This window comes from Falco naumanni, chromosome 3, assembly GCF_017639655.2.
Source record: "Falco naumanni isolate bFalNau1 chromosome 3, bFalNau1.pat, whole genome shotgun sequence".
Taxonomy (NCBI): domain Eukaryota; kingdom Metazoa; phylum Chordata; class Aves; order Falconiformes; family Falconidae; genus Falco; species Falco naumanni.
The window spans coordinates 2171941-2189630 of NC_054056.1; the positions used below are offsets into that span (position 1 = coordinate 2171941).

General features: G+C 41.6%; 1 protein-coding gene across 4 annotated transcripts in view; it reads right to left on the reverse strand.

Annotated features, from left to right (window-relative positions):
- RLF (RLF zinc finger) overlaps positions 1 to 17690 on the reverse strand; it is a 41313-nt gene that overhangs the window by 10801 nt on the left and 12822 nt on the right. For 2 of the 4 annotated variants that reach the window (XM_040585660.1, XM_040585659.1), the window contains exons 3-5: positions 16856 to 16937; positions 10169 to 10301; positions 1638 to 1840 (exon numbers count right to left, since the gene is read on the reverse strand). In XM_040585660.1, the coding sequence (XP_040441594.1) occupies positions 1638 to 1840; positions 10169 to 10301; positions 16856 to 16937 (418 nt within the window). Of the gene's footprint in view, positions 1 to 1637; positions 1841 to 10168; positions 10302 to 11037; positions 11256 to 16855; positions 16938 to 17690 lie in introns of those variants that run through there. The other 2 variants (XM_040585661.1, XM_040585662.1) reach the window with 2 other exon arrangements.

Here is a 17690-nt window from a genome sequence, read left to right on the forward strand (position 1 = left end):
ATCAAGCTGTTGCTACTATAAACAATTCAAGCCTCTTATTAATCATGAAAAATAATGATCTAGAAAGAACAAAGGGAAGTTAAAATATACCAAACTCATTTTCACAGCCATCTCATCCAGCAGGAAGAGCAGAAGCAGGTATATTACCCCAGTTTTCTATACAGGCCTGACATGCTTTTTTGCAATAGTACAAGCATTTTATTAACTACTTGTTAACTACTGTGCTGGAGAACCTCTTTAATGAGCATTCTAATTGATTCAATAAAATTGACAAATTCAAGCCAAACATTGGAATCAGTAAGCCAGACGGCAATTCTTTATTCTGTTACTTTCCATGTCTCTCGCTGAGCAGCAGCAATTCTTGTGAACAAATAATTTCATAGTCACATTGTTACATGTGTGTCTTAGGATCAATCCAAGGTACCAGAAATGCAAGAGGTTTAATTAAGTCTTTAGCATAATTTGATTTGATTAATCAATCTGTGTTCTCGCTTTTATACTTGACTGGCAAGTAAAGACTTTTTTGAGTATCCAGGTAAAAGACACAGCTACACCGTAACTCTTACATGAAACTAAAAACTGAACACAATCTAACGTGATTTCTCTGCCACTCATCGTTAGCAGCCAGCCCCACCAAAGCACATGTTGCAAGTTACCCACATAACCCCAACGCCTCCAGTACGATCCTGCCTGCAGTGAGCTGTTAAACGCTTTCACTGCTCCTACAGCAAACTGAAGAGACAGTCTGAGGCTACACCTATCCAAATATTTATTTTTCAAAAGAAATATTTTTAAAGGAATGCTTTTAAATAGTTTACATGTGTAACAAGAACACTCCAAACAAGTCTGCCACTCACTCAGGAAGCGCAGACATCAGTTGCATTTGTGGGGGTTTTAATAGATATGTGAAGCTCCCCCAGTTTATCAGAGTCTTACTCAAAATGTTCAAGTCTCACATTTAAAACTGCACCAAACCCCCACAACTCTAACGAGAACAGTGAGACTGATAAAGCAACAGATGATGTGTGAGATCAAGAGGCAGAGGCAAGAGCCCTATGACTGCTGTTATGACTGCAACGTGTTAACACAAATTATTACTATGTTACTGTAAAATGAAGACTAACTAGTTTGAGTTCTGGAGCAACAACTCTAAAGGGGGTTTTGTCTGTTTGCTTTGTGGGTTTGGTTTTTTTAAAGCTTCTCTTTACTAAGTCAGAACAACTAGAAGACCAGTAACTGCTCTAGTACTAGTATTTGAGTCAGAAAAGACAGATTTTCAATCATATTCCTCTTGTAAGGTGGATGATTTATTTATAGAAATTCTACTTCAATCATAAATTACTAATTATTATTACTTAAATTTAAATAGTTTAATTTACATCGTTCAATGGAAATAAAGCCAGTTACAAGCTTTATTTAAGCTTTCAAACACATCTAAAAACTTGAATGCAAGCATAGAATACGTACTCATCTACACCAGCAGTTCATACAAATGTTCTTTCCTACTGCAGCCTGCAACAGATCATCTCTTTCACAACTCTGCTGCAACAGTTTCACTCTTCAGCCTCAGTTCTTAGTACTGCAGAAATAAATTTTCAAATGCTTGATACGTTAAAAAGGGACTATGGATTACTAACCTCCTTAATGGAGTCTTCATTAGGCAGCATAGAACACACACATGTGATGTAGGCTTGGCGAAAAGATGAAACATTTGCAATTTCTGGAGAATCTGCACACAATTTTGACAAGAAAGTAGCTTGCGGGATGCAGTTTGACTTCATCAAATGTTTTATTCGCATTTGCAGAAAGGAAGGCCCTTCTCGTGTAATCAATTTGTTAGCTATAGAAAGAAAAAAAAATATCTTTGTGAATACACCGATTTACAGCTGACAACTGAAACTGGCTCGCTGTATAAATCAAAGTGACAGCAATGAACAGAATATCTTCTCCCGAACAAATTCAGACCACCTATGTAGAGAGAGAATGCTGGGGTACAGAAGACAGACACCCCCTCCCCAACCAAAAGCTAGCATCCAGTAAGGAAGTATGCCACAGCAGCGGCTAAAGGACACCGATCGGACCATACAGTGTTTTGAACAAGTTACCAGTAGTTTAGATGACATTCAAGGTCTTCAGCTTTTAATTGTAGCTTCATATTCCAAAGAACCAAAAATATTTCAAACAAAGCATTATGCACTTTTCAACTGGAGATTTTTCTACCCAAGTTGTTAAAGGTCTTTTCCAAACTAAATGATTCTATAATGCAAAATATACAAAATGAAGTTGACAGTGAAAATGTTGCCTTTGCGGGACTTTGGAAGAATTGTGTTTAATACATGCTAAGCTTAAGTTAAGATCTACCAAATAAAACTAATCATTATAAAACTTGATCAACTAATTCAACAGTAAAAATGTAATTTCAGCTTATTTTTGTAAACAGTTAAAATTCACTTCATCGGATTAAAAACTTGGCAGATTTTGTTTGATTCTCTTCCCAGGTACTTAACAGAACCACGGAATTATCTCAGGTTGGAAGGGACCTATAAGGACAACTGAACCCAGCTCCCTGCTATCCGCAGGATACCCAAAACTAAACCGTGTGCCTAAAAGCATCATCCAGACGCTCCCTGAACTGACAGGCTTGGTGCTGCGACCACTGCCCCGGGGAGCCTGTTCCAGAGACTGCCCACCCTCTCGGTGAAGAGCTTTCTCCAGGTGTCCAGTTCCGAACGTCCTCATCTCCTTTCCTTGTGTCCTGTCGCTGGTCACCAGAGATCAGCCCCTCCCCACCGCTGCCCAGCTTGAGGGAGGTGTGGCCCTCCAGGAGCTCACCCTTCAGACTCTCCTGCAAGCTGAACAACGCAAGCCACCTCAGCTGCTCCTCCTGAGCCTTGTCCTCAAGGGCTTTCATCATCCTGGTCACCCTCCCCGGGGCACACCTAACAGACCAGCGTCCTTACACTGAGGTGCCCAAACCTGCGCACAGCTCCAGCTGGGGCCATGCCAGCACAGCGCGGGGTGGGCGACGGGCGAGCTGTGCTCTGCTCGCTGCACCCCAGGGCATGGCGGACCCCTTTGGCTGCCAGGGCACGTTGCTGACTTGTATCCAATTCGCCATCAACCCCAGCCCCCAGAGCTCTTCCCATGGGGCTGCTCTCCAGACTCTCGTCCCCAGGTACGCACATATACCCAGGATTACCCCGCTGCAGGTGGAGAACCTGGCACTCGCTCTTGTTGAATTTCAGAAGGTTGGCTATTGCCCGGCTCTCTAGTCTACCCAGATCTCTCTGTAAGGCCTCTCTACCCCCGAGGGAGGCCACAGCTGCTCCTAGCGCAGTGTCATCAGCAAACTTACTTCACGTACATTCGACTTCTGCACCCAGATAATTTATAAAAACATGAATGAGCACGGGCCGTGAAACTCAGCCCTGGAGAACCCTACTGGTGAGTGCCTGCCAGCCTGATGTGAACTCATTTACTATAACTCTTTGAGCCCAACCCATCAGCTAATTGCTCATCCAATTATCGTGGACTCGTCTAGCTGTACGCTGGACACTTTATCCAGGGGGATACTGTGAGAGACAGCTTCAAAAGCTTTACTAAAGTACACGTACTTTGCCCTGGCTGATGAAATAGTATCTTCAAGACAGCTACGGTGCTACTTCCAGCTTAACAAACACCTACAGAAAGGCTTGATATTAGTCTCCAGATTGTACATATTTCCGAAGACCCTTGAGAATTAAGGAGTTGTCACTACATTCCTACACTGCACGCAATAATACACATCAACCAAAGAACAAACTGTCTGCTGATTTATAGAAGAAATTATGGAAATGCCTGAAACGTTCTGAATAACAGCTTAGTGGAAGAGCCATTGCATAAAAATATTTTCACTATGTTAGTATCTTATTATTACTGTGTGAGACGGGTAGCTAAGAAACCAGGAGGATGTAAATTTCTGAAAGAGGGGATTGTACATAATACAAACCAAGAAATTCTCATGCTTTCTGCCCTTAAATTATGTCCAAACAAAAAAAGAACACATTCTAACAGACATGAGACTGGCTGGCAGAAGGCTTACAATGTGCACCTAAACAGAAAACTCATTTCAGGGGCCAAGTACATACTACATGCTTATAGTGAGACTTACCAGTATTCTGCAGAAGTTTCATTAGTGGACCATTAGAGATAATTTTAAGATTCATGTCTCTGGTAATGGTTTCCATTTTTCACAGGAAAAACCTCTGAGCAGTAAACTCTTGACATAGCTGACACTGACATTTCACATTAAAGTGACTTCAACGAAGAAGGTAAAAAAAGCTGGCTGACAAAGAGATAGTCTGCAGCAAGACCTCCAGTTGCTAGGAAACAAGCCTCCTCTCTTCCTTAAAAATTACATCTGTATATAACACCGTGCTCGAAAATTTATCAAAAATAACAGTGCTTCAGTGTCCATCCTACTTGTAGATGTAGAAGACTGCTACCCCAACAAGGTGGCCAAGAGGTCAGCGTAAGGAAGAACCCTACGAAGGCTTTCTTACTCAGCATCGGAATAAAGTCATCCACCCAGGTGAAACACACTATTGGTGTGCATGTCATTAATAGATTTTAGCACCCACAAGCATACAAAGCAGCTCTGTAGTCCCTGCTTCTACAGCTCCTGGCTCACAGAATAATTTTTTTTTTTTTTAACAGGCCCGCAAGAATAACAGAAGTAGTGCTGGGAATAAATAAGATACTCTATTTACCTGCTCTAAGAATGATCTAGATTCCTCTTGTTTCTTATTGCACAGCTAGACATGCACCCAGCAATTGCTCAAATGGAGTTCTCAGCGGCGTGTCGGAGCCAGCTAGTCAAGACATGGGGAGTGTTTTAAGAGTATGTGCAGCGGGTCAGACAAATTTGATGTTTTCAGGTCAACAGTCACACGTTTATCTTTAAGCACAGCTGAGAGAAACTTGCCAACGATACAGGAGGGACTCACTGCTGGTATGGACAAGAGGGTCTCACCTTGCTGCGATCTTTGGGAGTGGGCAGTAAACATGCACCCCCCTGCTCCCCCAGGGGTGGAAGGTCTGTGCCCCGGGGCAGATTCCTCCACACCAAAGTGAGCGTGTATGGAACCATGCAAGGGAGGCAAATGACCCGAGCTCCTCTGTCATCCAGATGTAAGTGATGAGGGTAGGAGTAAGACTCAGATATCCGACTAGCGATTTATTTCTGTCTTAGCACTCAGTTTTCCTCTGAAGCGTCTATTCTTTTCCAGCAGCCTGCCTGCTACAACTTCCCTTTCCCTGAAAAGGGAACAAAACCCCATTTTGCTGCCTGTTGCTCAGAAGGGTTGTTTTCCCCTCAGAGAGCCTAACTTTGCACTCAATCCTAGATCCGTTACGTTTCCAAACATGTCCATGAACAGGTTTTCTCCTTCCTTTTCTTTCTAGGACCTCCTGCTGTTGTCTGTTCTGTCCCAGTATTCTACCAAACATCTCAGTACTAACCATCTGGCCATAAAAATCAACGCAAAGACATGTTGAAACCCTCCCCTCCTCCAAAGCCTTTATAATAGTAACGGGTCGGTGCAGCTTCAAACCCCACACATACCATGGGCTCTCTTACCCTTGCTCTTTGGTCCCGGGATAAGAGATCCCCCTCTCACCCAAAAATTCATCTCATACTGCAAGTGTTTAAGTTATATGACAATATTGTATGACAGCCTTTATAAAGCACGGATGGCACTAATGCATGAAAACACTGCAATCAGTAGGAGAAATGTTCGAGAGAAAGAGCATCTTGGGTGAGCATTTCCATTGAAAGTACCTCTGAAACAGAACAACAACGTGCTAAAGTGCAGTACAGCATGTTAACTACGCACAAGTGACACTGAAGGCTGTACATTTTACAATAGCAGTGTGGTGGAGAGTTCTCCCGGCTTTCCTACAAGTCAACTCATGTCAACAGAGATATACCAAGATGTTGGCATTGATCTGCTGCACACAGCAAAAACGCTCACCCTAACCTCTTTGTTCTTCCTGCATGACACTACTTGTTAAACAAACAAAATATTTTTAAATCAGAGAATTAAAGCTAGCTTCCTTAGGTATAGAAGAATGTCAGAGGTCAAGGCTGCTGAACAGCATCTATTATGTCCACTTTCGGATGCTCATACAATTTAGTCATTTCAAAGGTGTAAGCAACAGTGATTTTTTTTTTTTTGTGTGGCCCCTTTCTCCAGCAAATATTCATGCCCAAAGTAAACATCTTGAGCCAGCTGACAGTACAAAACAGCAACAACCACCCTAGACACGTGGCAGTTTTATTTATTAACAGCATAGAAGCAGCAGACAGAACCTAAGCTGCTATGAAACTTTTGCTGAAAGAAATTTGGTAAGCCATATTTACAGTTGATGTCAGTTCTTTTTCAGGGCCAGTACATTAAAAAAAATAATAATTAAAACCCCCTTTAGTCAAGAGAGACAAGAACATGTCACATTTTCACCATCTTTGATTCAAGTAAGCATCTGATGATCATTAACAGGCACTACCAGTTCACAAAACCAAGCTGGGCACACTGGGCTGCTCTCACATCTGGTTTACCAGTGGCCCACAACAGCAAAAACCAAGAATGCTTTTCAGACACACCCCACAAAGCCCAAAAGCATGAAATACAAGCAATTTAAAGAAACTAAGTTTTAGGTGACTGAAATAGCACCCATTTACAACAACACTTCAGAAGACAATCTGTGAAACTGTTGTACTGAAGGATAAAATGGCAGTTTCACCAAAACAACTGAAAAACAGTTGTGCTAGAGCTTTCTGCAGCCCTTACTCAAGGTGCCTAACAGCAGAACTGCCATCCCTGCCGGGACCTGTGGGAAGTGCATTTTGATTCCTGCTGTTTCTGTCAAATGGAGCCTGGTAGTCAGAAAAGAGATCAAAGTAGTGGTACAAGTAAGAGAAGGAAGACAAATGTGGTAACTAATCAGTGACTTGAGATCTCCTACTATAGCTACAAGCATTTACTTAATATGATTCTGAAGGTAAGAAAGCATTAATTTAATCCAGTAGACATCCAGAGATAGTTGCTTAATTCCAGCTCCAACCACGTTCTGCACAAGGCCAAAAGATTAATTCCAGCTCCCCAGATAGGCCAAACGATACTACAGCAGCATCTGACTTCCTGGCACAGGTAAAAGGAGGGACTGAACAAAGATGTGGAAGTAAACCAATACCCACAAGATTTTTACTTACCATAACACATGGTACGATACACCTTCATGAATCAGTTATTTCAGCAGTAACTTCTGTAGTCACAGAATTACACTTTGATGATGTCATGAAGATAAATGAAGATAAACATGAGCAGCACAATTTAGGAGTCAAAAGATTTTCCATGCCATAATTTGTTGCATAAAGAGCAAGATTTCTTTAAGCTCTCATTTTGCCTTGCACCAGAGTGTAGGGTATAAAAATCTGGTGCATTCATCTTGCATTTTGAGGAAAGAGCAAGGTTTATGTACACCCTCAATCTACTTCTCTCTTCCTGTAACATTTTAGAGTTTTGTGACTCACAGTGACTCATCATATGCATTATTTTGACTTCTCTGGAGTCTGTATACTCCAGATATACTCTGTGGAGCATACATACAATTACAGGACACTGAATCCTATGCCCTGTGATGTCTTTCCTGGCCTTACGTTCTCACCTACAATCCCCTGCAAATCTTCAATACCTGTTCAGCATGCTCTTATCCTCCCAAGAGGCTAATAAGGACAAAACCAACCAAATAAAAACCCCTCCATCCTCTGTCATGTAAGGGCACGGAATTATTTAACTACTGAAGCACTACCTCACAGTATTGGTAGATACTAAATATCCCCACTCCCCCTCTCGCTATTTTCCCATTTCCATTACTAATAATGCTACTACTTTAACCTGCCACTTTCACAGTATTTGCTGCAAAACAGAACAGCGGGAACAGAACATTGACACGGTGCTCTCACTGTCCCACATGTTGACAGATACCACATGAGCTCTATCACTGCTTACTGTTCCCTGCACTGTCAGTTGAAAGCACTCAACCAATACCTAAAACTTCTTGCTTGGGTGCTAAGATGTCACATGCACATAGCCTGGAAAGCTCTTAGAAAAATCTTTCAGATATGTCTAAGCAACTACGATGCATATCGACAGGCCACAGGGATGACACTTTCCTCAGTTTATCTGCTCTTAGATACCCCGAAAGCAAGCAAAAAAAATCAAAGCAGGATTTCCAGAACTGCCATGAAAGCAACACACTGTAAAAAGCCACGTTTTAGGCAGATACTTGGTGTCTTAGAACCGCCCTTCATTTAAAATGTCTAACTCTTTACCTTATGATTTACTTCAGAAACGTTCCTTTGACAGACCGGTCTAACAAGGGATTCCAAAGTCACAGTCAGACCATTTAAGTATGCCTGCGGATTACTCCAGCCTATATGAGAATGCACTTGTTCAGTTACAGAATTCCCAGAAGAGCTCCAATGCATGTCCCGTTGCCTCTGCTTGCATCTCATGAAAGGCCCACTGGTGTATTCAGATGTATTCAGATCTAGCTAAACAGATAAATATGTACTAAATAAAGAACACCAAGAAATCAATAGTTTCGAAGTTGCCGAGTGACCTCAGAAACGCTCAGCCCCATGCAACATGGCCAGAGATGTGTCAATCAATCAGTTTGCCAAGAGAAACTTCAACCCAAACTAAAAGCCAAAGGACTGAACAAACCAGTTCTATCCTATTACTGCTGAAGCCAAGAGGTAGTCTGAGCCACGTCAAGGTCCTGTGCAGGAACAAAGAAGCGTAGCAGCATTTAGTAGGATAGCCACTGGTAAAATCAGCCACGTGTGTAAGAAGCAAATTAATCTATTAGAATCCACACAGATACGTAGGAGGAAATCACTCCTACTGGAATTCACACCAGTCCTCCGCAACAGTTCTCCTCCTGCCGCAGCTAAAGGGTTTTTGCACAGCTAGCTAACCATTAGCCCGCACCGGTACACCGCCCTCCGAGTAAGGGATTCTTCAATGGCTGGAGGTTTTCATTAATATGGACCAACTTCGAAATGCAAGTTCTTTTGAGTAGAAATACACTAAGAGCAGTAACTGTGCAACTGGATGGCCTAACAATACTATAAATGAAAGACTCCAAGGCAGGATGTTAGTATGGAATGCAATTCTTTTCAAGACACACTGGAGATGGCATGAAATGCTGTCTGGAGTTCAAATGTTTCTGCCATACTACTGAATACCTGAAGCAAAGACTGCAGTCCAGCCATGCCTGCTTTTTTTTTTTTAATGCTTACTAGCACAGGGAAGCAACACATCTTCTCAATAACCTTAACATGTTTCTCAGTTATGTAGCAAAATGTACTAACTTAACTCAGAGAGGCTACACAACACCAGAAAGGAGGAGTCTGCTGTGGAAGAAAGCTTGACTTAAAATCCCTTTTTGTGCTCCTGTAATTTTTAAGAAAATATCTTAAGCTTCTCTTCCCCTCAACATTATTTTTAACTTTGGATTACTACTGAGGCAAACTGCGGCCTTGTGTACTGTTAATGGAACAAGTTAAAAGAAACACCAGCAAGTACTTAATGGTATCACCAATAGATATGAAAAAATTTCAGAGAGTAAAAAAAAAAAGTACATAAAGAACTCCTTTTCCTCACCTCATATTCTCTGACTCACTATCTTATTTTCATAGCCTAAACTCAATGAGCTTCCCAGCCCAGAGCCTAATAAAAGAAAATGTCCACACTCATGTTTCCCCTCCACGTGCATTTTACACCTCTGAAATGTTGGATATACACAATTCTTCCCTGTCTCAAGGGAGCAAAATTTCTGTATTTTTATGAGGGAAAAATAAATGATTATTTATAAAAATGGAATTTCAAGATGTTCAAACCAATGGATAGTACAGCCCAAGCAGAGATGCATTAGCAAGGACACATTATCCACAGTGTCAGTGAGACAGTTTCATAACAAATATTGTTCAGCAACATATGAATACTATTGTACAACACAATTTAAAATACAACTCTCTTCTGACTTCAAAACATTAGTTCCCTACCAAAACTTCACCAAGTAACTCCTTAATAACCACGTATCATCTCTAAAATCACATTCTTACCTTCCTCAGTTTCTACTGGTTGCTGGGATAGAATTTTAATAAGAACTGGATTTTTCCATACTCCTTCCCTTGTGATATCCACCAGTATTTGGAGATTGTTATTCCCAAATTCCAGTAAAGCATCATGTGAATCCTACAAATTGCAAAAAAAAGGTCATTAAAAGTCTTCGCTAAATATTAAACCAATGTAATTTTGTATTACCTGTCCTAGTATTTGACTGTATTCTACTAGTTTCACACCATTCTAAGTCATTCATGTTTTAACGTGTTTGCACTGGGATTTTAAGAGTACATCCTTTCACTTCTCTAATCCTACAGCAAAACCTCCCAATTTCAAAGTACTGAAAGTTGACTGAAATGGCCTAACTCAAACAGCCCATCTGTAGTCCTAACTCTTTTGCAATTTTTACATTTCTCCAGGCACACATGTACATAAATTATATTATATATAAATAATATGACAGAAATTACTGTATAAAAGACAAAGGATGATTTTGTATCAAAGCATTCAGTGCCATTTAAGAAAACAGAACGAAGACTAAATAGTTTTCAAAATGAGTAACAAAATGCCAGGAGTGTAAAATTTTACATTTAGGGTTAATGGCAGTGAGATGATCTGGCAACTCCCATTTCTGAGAACTATTAAAGGCGTCACTCACTAGTCGGGGGGGGGGGGAACATCCTTAAACTACATGAGCAGCAGCGCAGCGGGAAAGGCTCAGAAACAACCCTCATCTACCAAAAGGGCGAGGTTGGGGTCATATGAAGATGCAGGTTTCCTGGTGGTCAGAGATGCAAGAAGTCTCAGGGAACTTAAGAAAGAGAGAGCAGCACGCAACACACAGCAGAGACTGCTGCACACCACTCACAATCCAGACCAAACCGGATTATAAATCATTTCCTTTAAGATGAAAACATCCTCCTACTGGATACAGATACAAAATTTCCTTAGAAGCCAATACATGTCCAGTGCATTTCCTTGGAGAGAGATTCAGGGATCTCCAGCGCTGAAGTTTTGAAGCTGTGAAGGCTGACCCAGATACCCTCCCCACTGCACAGGCCTCCCGCTGAAGTTCATCCACCAAACCTGTACAAATAGCAAAATACTCTGAGTGACCCAGGCCCTACTGCTTTTATTTCTGGAAATCTGAGGAGGGAAGGGAGGGGGGTGGGAAAGTAATGTTACACATGGAAAGAAGCCTGAAGTCTAACACAGAAGAAAAAGCAACTGGAAACAGATTCCAGCACTTAATGTCCCTCACAGGAAAACCAATCTGGGGTGACTTGCACTGAAAAAACCTAAAATATCATCATGCAGAATTTTCTAACACTAACAAACTGAAGCCAACTAACTGTAGGCAATTTGTAGCTACACGTTCAGTAAAAATATCTTAAACTTAAGAATGAGTTTGATACACGACAAGATCCCCTAGTTCTAGTGAGCTGTTTTAGGTGGGCAGTTAATTTTAACACTATTATTAACCTCAGGTTTGCTTTCAATAGCCTCTGATGTCTCCTCTATATACACCGGAATCAATTCAGTGTTCTGATTTATCAGAATTAAATAGGGCTAATATTATGACCACTGAGAACACCACAGTAACCAAAGAGCCCTGTAGAATGGGCTGTCAAAAGATGGCAATAACCTGCTCGCCACAGCGCCATGCAGAAGACATGGCTTTCAAATTCCCGAGTTTCCTTCTATAACCAACTGACTCTGCTATGAAAAAAACCCAAGACTTTCTCATCTACCATACAGAGTAGAAGGCATCTTTGCATTTAATGATTAGACCCTTTAATAAATAATTTGACTTACGCGCTACGCATTTTTTTCTATACAGTATGTTGCCAGAGCATATAATAACCCATACAAATTTAACAACTGTACTGCAAATCTTGAGAATTTATGCTATTTCCTGGCATCACTTCAATAAAAGCATGTAACTGACATTCCCGGCTCTTACTGTTGAGAAACAGCTTAACAAACATGACCCAAAGAACCATCTCTCAGATTACTGATGTTTTACTGTACTTAAATGTACTGCAGTACTGCAGAAGACATAGCTTTAGGAAGCCACAGAGAGCTCTCGGGACATTACATATAGTGCTGTCACCCAAATACCTGTTCCAGCAACTCAAAGATATTTATCTGTGAAAAACACTGAACTACAAACCTGATCTTCAGCTCTGCACGGTTCTGAAAGGCAAGGAAAGGAAAACACCAACTCCCGCCTGTATGAACTCACCCTCTCTATGGACAAGTCAGGGATATTCCCATCCTGGCCCCAGCAAACACTTGCCAACCGAGTGCCAAAGACCATACAAGCAGGTTTTGTAACACCACGTTGCACTAGCTGAGATCCACTGCCTCTTAGTGATACTTATCCCATGCCCCTCTGCTACTGGGCTGCATGTTCTGAGGAGCTAGAAGCCACTGCCTCAGAGGAAGACACGCTTTTCTGCTGCCACCACGAGAACGATGCAGCTGAGGAAAAAAAATAATCATCACACAACCTGGACAAGGGTGAGGTACTACTACTGAAAAAACTGCAATCTCTCAGCCTATGACATTCTGCAATCCAGACATTGAATGTAAACACTGTTTTCCCAACAGCAACTCTTTTCTGATCCGAGGGCTTCAGGATGTAGAACAGAGCTAGCAGAACCCAGTTCAGTTGTGAGGATCATCCCCATTTCAGGACCTTCATATTAAGAGCTGAAAGAACCTTGGAAGGTCAGAAAGAAGGGGCCTATTATACAAGTCAACCACGATCTGCTGAGTCAGCACCATCTTTACGATTCAGGGTATCAATACTGAAATACCAAATATAAAATTCAGCAACGCATGCACCATAAGTGACCACTGACAATACAAGCCACTTCTACTCTAACACTTAGCTGAATCCTTCCTTATTGGACCTACCGAAGAGTATAAGGCTAATATTAATGGAAATACTTATGAAAAACTACTACAATACTTCAGAAATCTTTGAAGAAATCTAATGCAAAATTTAAGTATACAGATCTCATCATGTTGGGACAACACCATGTTCTGAAGAGGACACAAAGCATTTAATTCTACATGAAGTCAGGAAAGGATATTATAGTAAAAAGCTATGGACAAACTTAAAACAATCCTTGGAACAGTTTACTGAAGATACCAGGATTTTTCAGTCCTGGCAATTTAAAGCTCACAGCAATCACTACAGTGTCACAAAAGTTTTCATTTTATGCTCACCCTCAATACACAACTTTTCTAAAGAAAGCATTCATGCTCTTTGTAAGGCTTGAAGGGAACCCTGTTCCACAATCCGTATTCAATTCCCACGACAATACATCTCTACTGCCACTAAAGCTGTTCTGAATGCACTGCTTTATCACACCCATCCCCACAGTACCTCTCCACTGGGTTCCTCCCCCAGACTACGCGAGTCTACCTGTAGCAAGGGCCCTGCCGTAATTCCGACCCAATCTTTTTCTCATATTTTACAGTATTTCCCCACCCACATCCGCATCCTTACGTCCGCTGCCATTGCATAAAACCCACGCTGGGACTCCCGCCATACAATCTCACTCTTTTCAAGGTTTGTTTTCAAGACCACACGCTGCCTCTGATCTTGCTTAGAGATAACGAAAAAGTGGACTTATGGGGGACTGCGGGGCATAACTACTCTTTCTTAGGATCAAAGAACAAACAGGTTCAGACACCAAATAAAGTTTTTGATAACATTTTGTATGTGAGCTGGACATCAGCAACACTCCCATTTTCAGCTTCAGAACAGTCCCTACACCTTGTTGCTTTGAAATGCAAGCCCATACCTTCTTCACTCCTGTGATGAAAATTTATTTGAAGTTTCACTGACTCTCACTACCTGTGCAGATTGTTAGAGCAACAATTACTGCAGGCACATCTGGAAGAAACACCTCTGTCCCACATTTGCTACAACCACCAGTTACATTTGGAGTTATATTCCTCAGCCATACTCTCCGCTTTTGCTAGGAAAGGAATAAGCATATTCACACCTGCCAATACAGGGCATGTTCTAATATATAATTTCACAGTGCTTTGCTACTGGATTTGCCTGGAAATTGGCACATCAACATGGTCACAGGCTTTAAACCTGCAAGTGTTCACATGACTGCCTACGAGTGAATCCTGTCTAAAGTTATATATTGCCCGCTGTATTCAATGCATACTCCTTCTCTGTTACTCTCCTCTGATGACAAGCGAGTTCCTACTGTACTCCAGGGCAGGGTACAGATGTTCTCATTCTCGTATTTCTGCAAGAGTGCTACCTCAAAAACACTTTAGAGGCACCTGTTTGTAAAGGTCCACAAACCTCTTCAGCAAGGTTTCAGAGTACTAATATGTTTAATAAGCTTTGCACAAATCTTTTACTATCTAAACTATTGGGAGCATTAGATGAGTGCTATACCTGGAAGCCACCGTTTGAAAAACATCAGTACAAAAGCCAAGTACATTACTATACCTGGCAGCAGCACATCTTGGGCTTTCCTTTAATTCTAAAAGTTGACATGAGAGATCCGGGCTTGCATCACCCTTCTACCCCTGGAACTTAACAGTTTTCTTCCAATATATTCAGCCTGAATAAAGTCATCTCATCTGACTAAAAACTTGCTCTCTATTGACAGAAGTATCAAAGCTTGATCACTTGCTTCAGAAACCTAGAAATGCACATGTTTATTGCACCACAGAAATTATTCTCCTTGGTATCAAGAATTCTCCTTGCAGATCCCTCCAGTTAAAAGCTGGGAATTCTAGAGCTACTTTGTACCTCTTGTAACAGGAAAAAGCCTGTAGATGCCATCCCATTCTCTGAACATGAGAGAACATACTGTTTTAAATCTAGGCTATCTCAGTTACAAACTTACTATATGCCTTGTAGCGTATGATAAGCTCATAAGGCTTAGGGGAGACCTAAACATGTTACAGTGTTTAAAGGGTGGCTACAAAGGAGACAGAGTCACACGGAAAAAACGAGGTGCAACGAGCACAAGTTAATCCTGTGGAGATTCCAGTTGGATCCAAGAGGAAAATTTTTCACAATGAGAACAATCAGCCACTGGAACTAATAATCTCCCCAGGGAAGTGGTGTATTTCCCAACATCAGACACTTTCAAGATTCAGCTGGACAGGATGCTGGGCCACCTTGTCTAGACTGTGCTTTTACCAAGAAAGGTTGGACCAGATGATGCTTGAGGTCCCTTCAAACCTTGTATTCTATGATTCACTCCCCTTCCTCCAATGATGACTGCAGTAGTGAACTAAAGGGAGCACAGACCCAGCCTCTGCAACACAATGGCTAATAGATACAGACTATGTGTAATAGACGGCGTAGCTGGGTGTTGTCAAAACAGATGCACCTTCAGACCTGGTTCTGGAGTGCTGCAGTGTCCACTGTCATCTGCTGTAGTCACAGGACTTATGTTCCAGCACTCAAAATAAAGGACAAATATTTGACACCACTAAGACCATAGGATTTAAACTGTACCTACTGCATTTCCTTCTGCTACCAAGTACATGCCACGTCCAACTGTTCTTAGGGTTACAATGATAGTACGTATTCCATAGTATCTCAAGAAAAGGAGGTCTATCCACACCTGAAGTCACCAGTCACAGACCAATTCTGTCGCTTCCACGACCAGCAGGACTACAGAGCTCTACTAGTCTGTTTCTCTCAGTTTAAAGTGCTGGGTTTATTCATCTTCAGCCTACCGAAGAGTTTCCACACCTGCAATTTCCCTGACTGCAAGTGAAATAAAAGTAAAACTCCAGAACCTCTACACCTACACCTTCAGAGCTACTGCAGCAGCCAAGCCAGAGGGACTGAGGAAATCCGCAGTCACAGGGGGGATAAGGTCTTGCGATAAGGTCTGCACGAGGACAGCTGCGAGCTCTAAGTTTACTTCCTTCCAGCGGCTTCCTGCCAAAATCTTCACTTCATTAACTTAAAACTGATACTAGCTTCCTACTTCATCAGTCACAGTTAAAGCCAGAACGGGAAACAGCAGCAACAGATCAGTCCCTGGTCCTGGAAGGGTCTATTAGTTTAAAGGCAGCAAGACCACCACGCCTGTCCTTCAGCTCCATGAGGAACACAACTCCTTGCAGACACCTAGGTACTACCTCCAGACTAAAACCTTGAAAACATCTCTCCCTCCTAGGTAGTCTACAGGAGCCATCTTCATCTGAGTGTACGACTAGTAGTATTATAAGCTTGTTTCTGCACCAGCTCAGAAGAAACACTTATAGAAACCACCTGGACTAAAGACCTGTCCTACATTTTCATCCCTCTCAAATCAGGTATAGACACTAACTTTGCCACTCAGAAGCTTTTTTAGTCATCTTTAAAGTAATGCTTTGGAGCCGTTACATCACTCCATCAAAATCAGTCTTTCTCTCACACGAACCACTGGATAGATCAATATTTGCTATGATTCTCTTGCTGCAGCTGCCGTTGACTGTGTAGTTATAAATCTGCTGTTAGGCTCAAGGCTCCCAATACTGTTGTTGCAGTTAGTTTTTTGCTGCTCAGAAATTCTTGCTGCCTAGAAAACAGCAATGTAGGACAGGCAGAATTCAGTGGAAGGGTAGAAGAGGAGGAGCACAACAGCAGCCGCCTTTTTTAAATATGTAAGCTGGCAAAAGAAATTCAGAACACTTACCTGTATGGATTGATGGAATCCTAACCACACCTCATGCGGCAATTCACTTTCAGGAATTGAAAGCAGTAGCTCAAAGCAGCTCCTGGAAAAGTAAGAGGCAAGTAAGCAAGCTACCCGAACACATGCTGTTACGTTAAGTAACATTTGTGGCACATATTACTTAGCATTCAGATAACAAATGACATAACATTGAAATACATTTGACTTCAAAAATCAGTTGAAGGCCAGAAACAGGCAAGAGTCATCGTATGGAGAGTGCTCCTTTTTACTACGCACAATCTTGCTAGGATAAGATTGCAGCTACTTTTATAATCCAAGATAGTTTGTTCAACATTGCTCAGGAATGTTGCATTACAGAATTTCTGCTCTTTCCTCTCACAAAGAATTCCTAATATTCATTCTGAATAAAACTCTTTTAACCCCAGCATGGCCTCTTTGCCTAGAGTAAGAATGAAAACCAGCTCCAGCTAACTTAAAAGTTTCAATGCTGACATACAAAGATAGGAACATTAAAGAACAGCTTGACAGAAGACACATGCAGCAATCAGCACAGAAATGGACCTAGAGAACAGATTCCTAACAGTATCCTAAAAGCAACAGACTGACAATCTATTTCAAGAGGTGCACCAGCACAGAAACAGACCCACAGAACAGATTCCTAGAAACACCTTAATGCGTCTTTGATAACTCAAAGGGGGTGGCAGTAGTGGACTCAAATACCTACGGTGCCAACTGTAACAAGCTCAAGAGCTTACCAAAAGAAAAGTAAACCCCCACCCACGTTGATATGCATATCAAAAATGTTCAGATTAAGGTCAGAGTTAAGCAGATCACA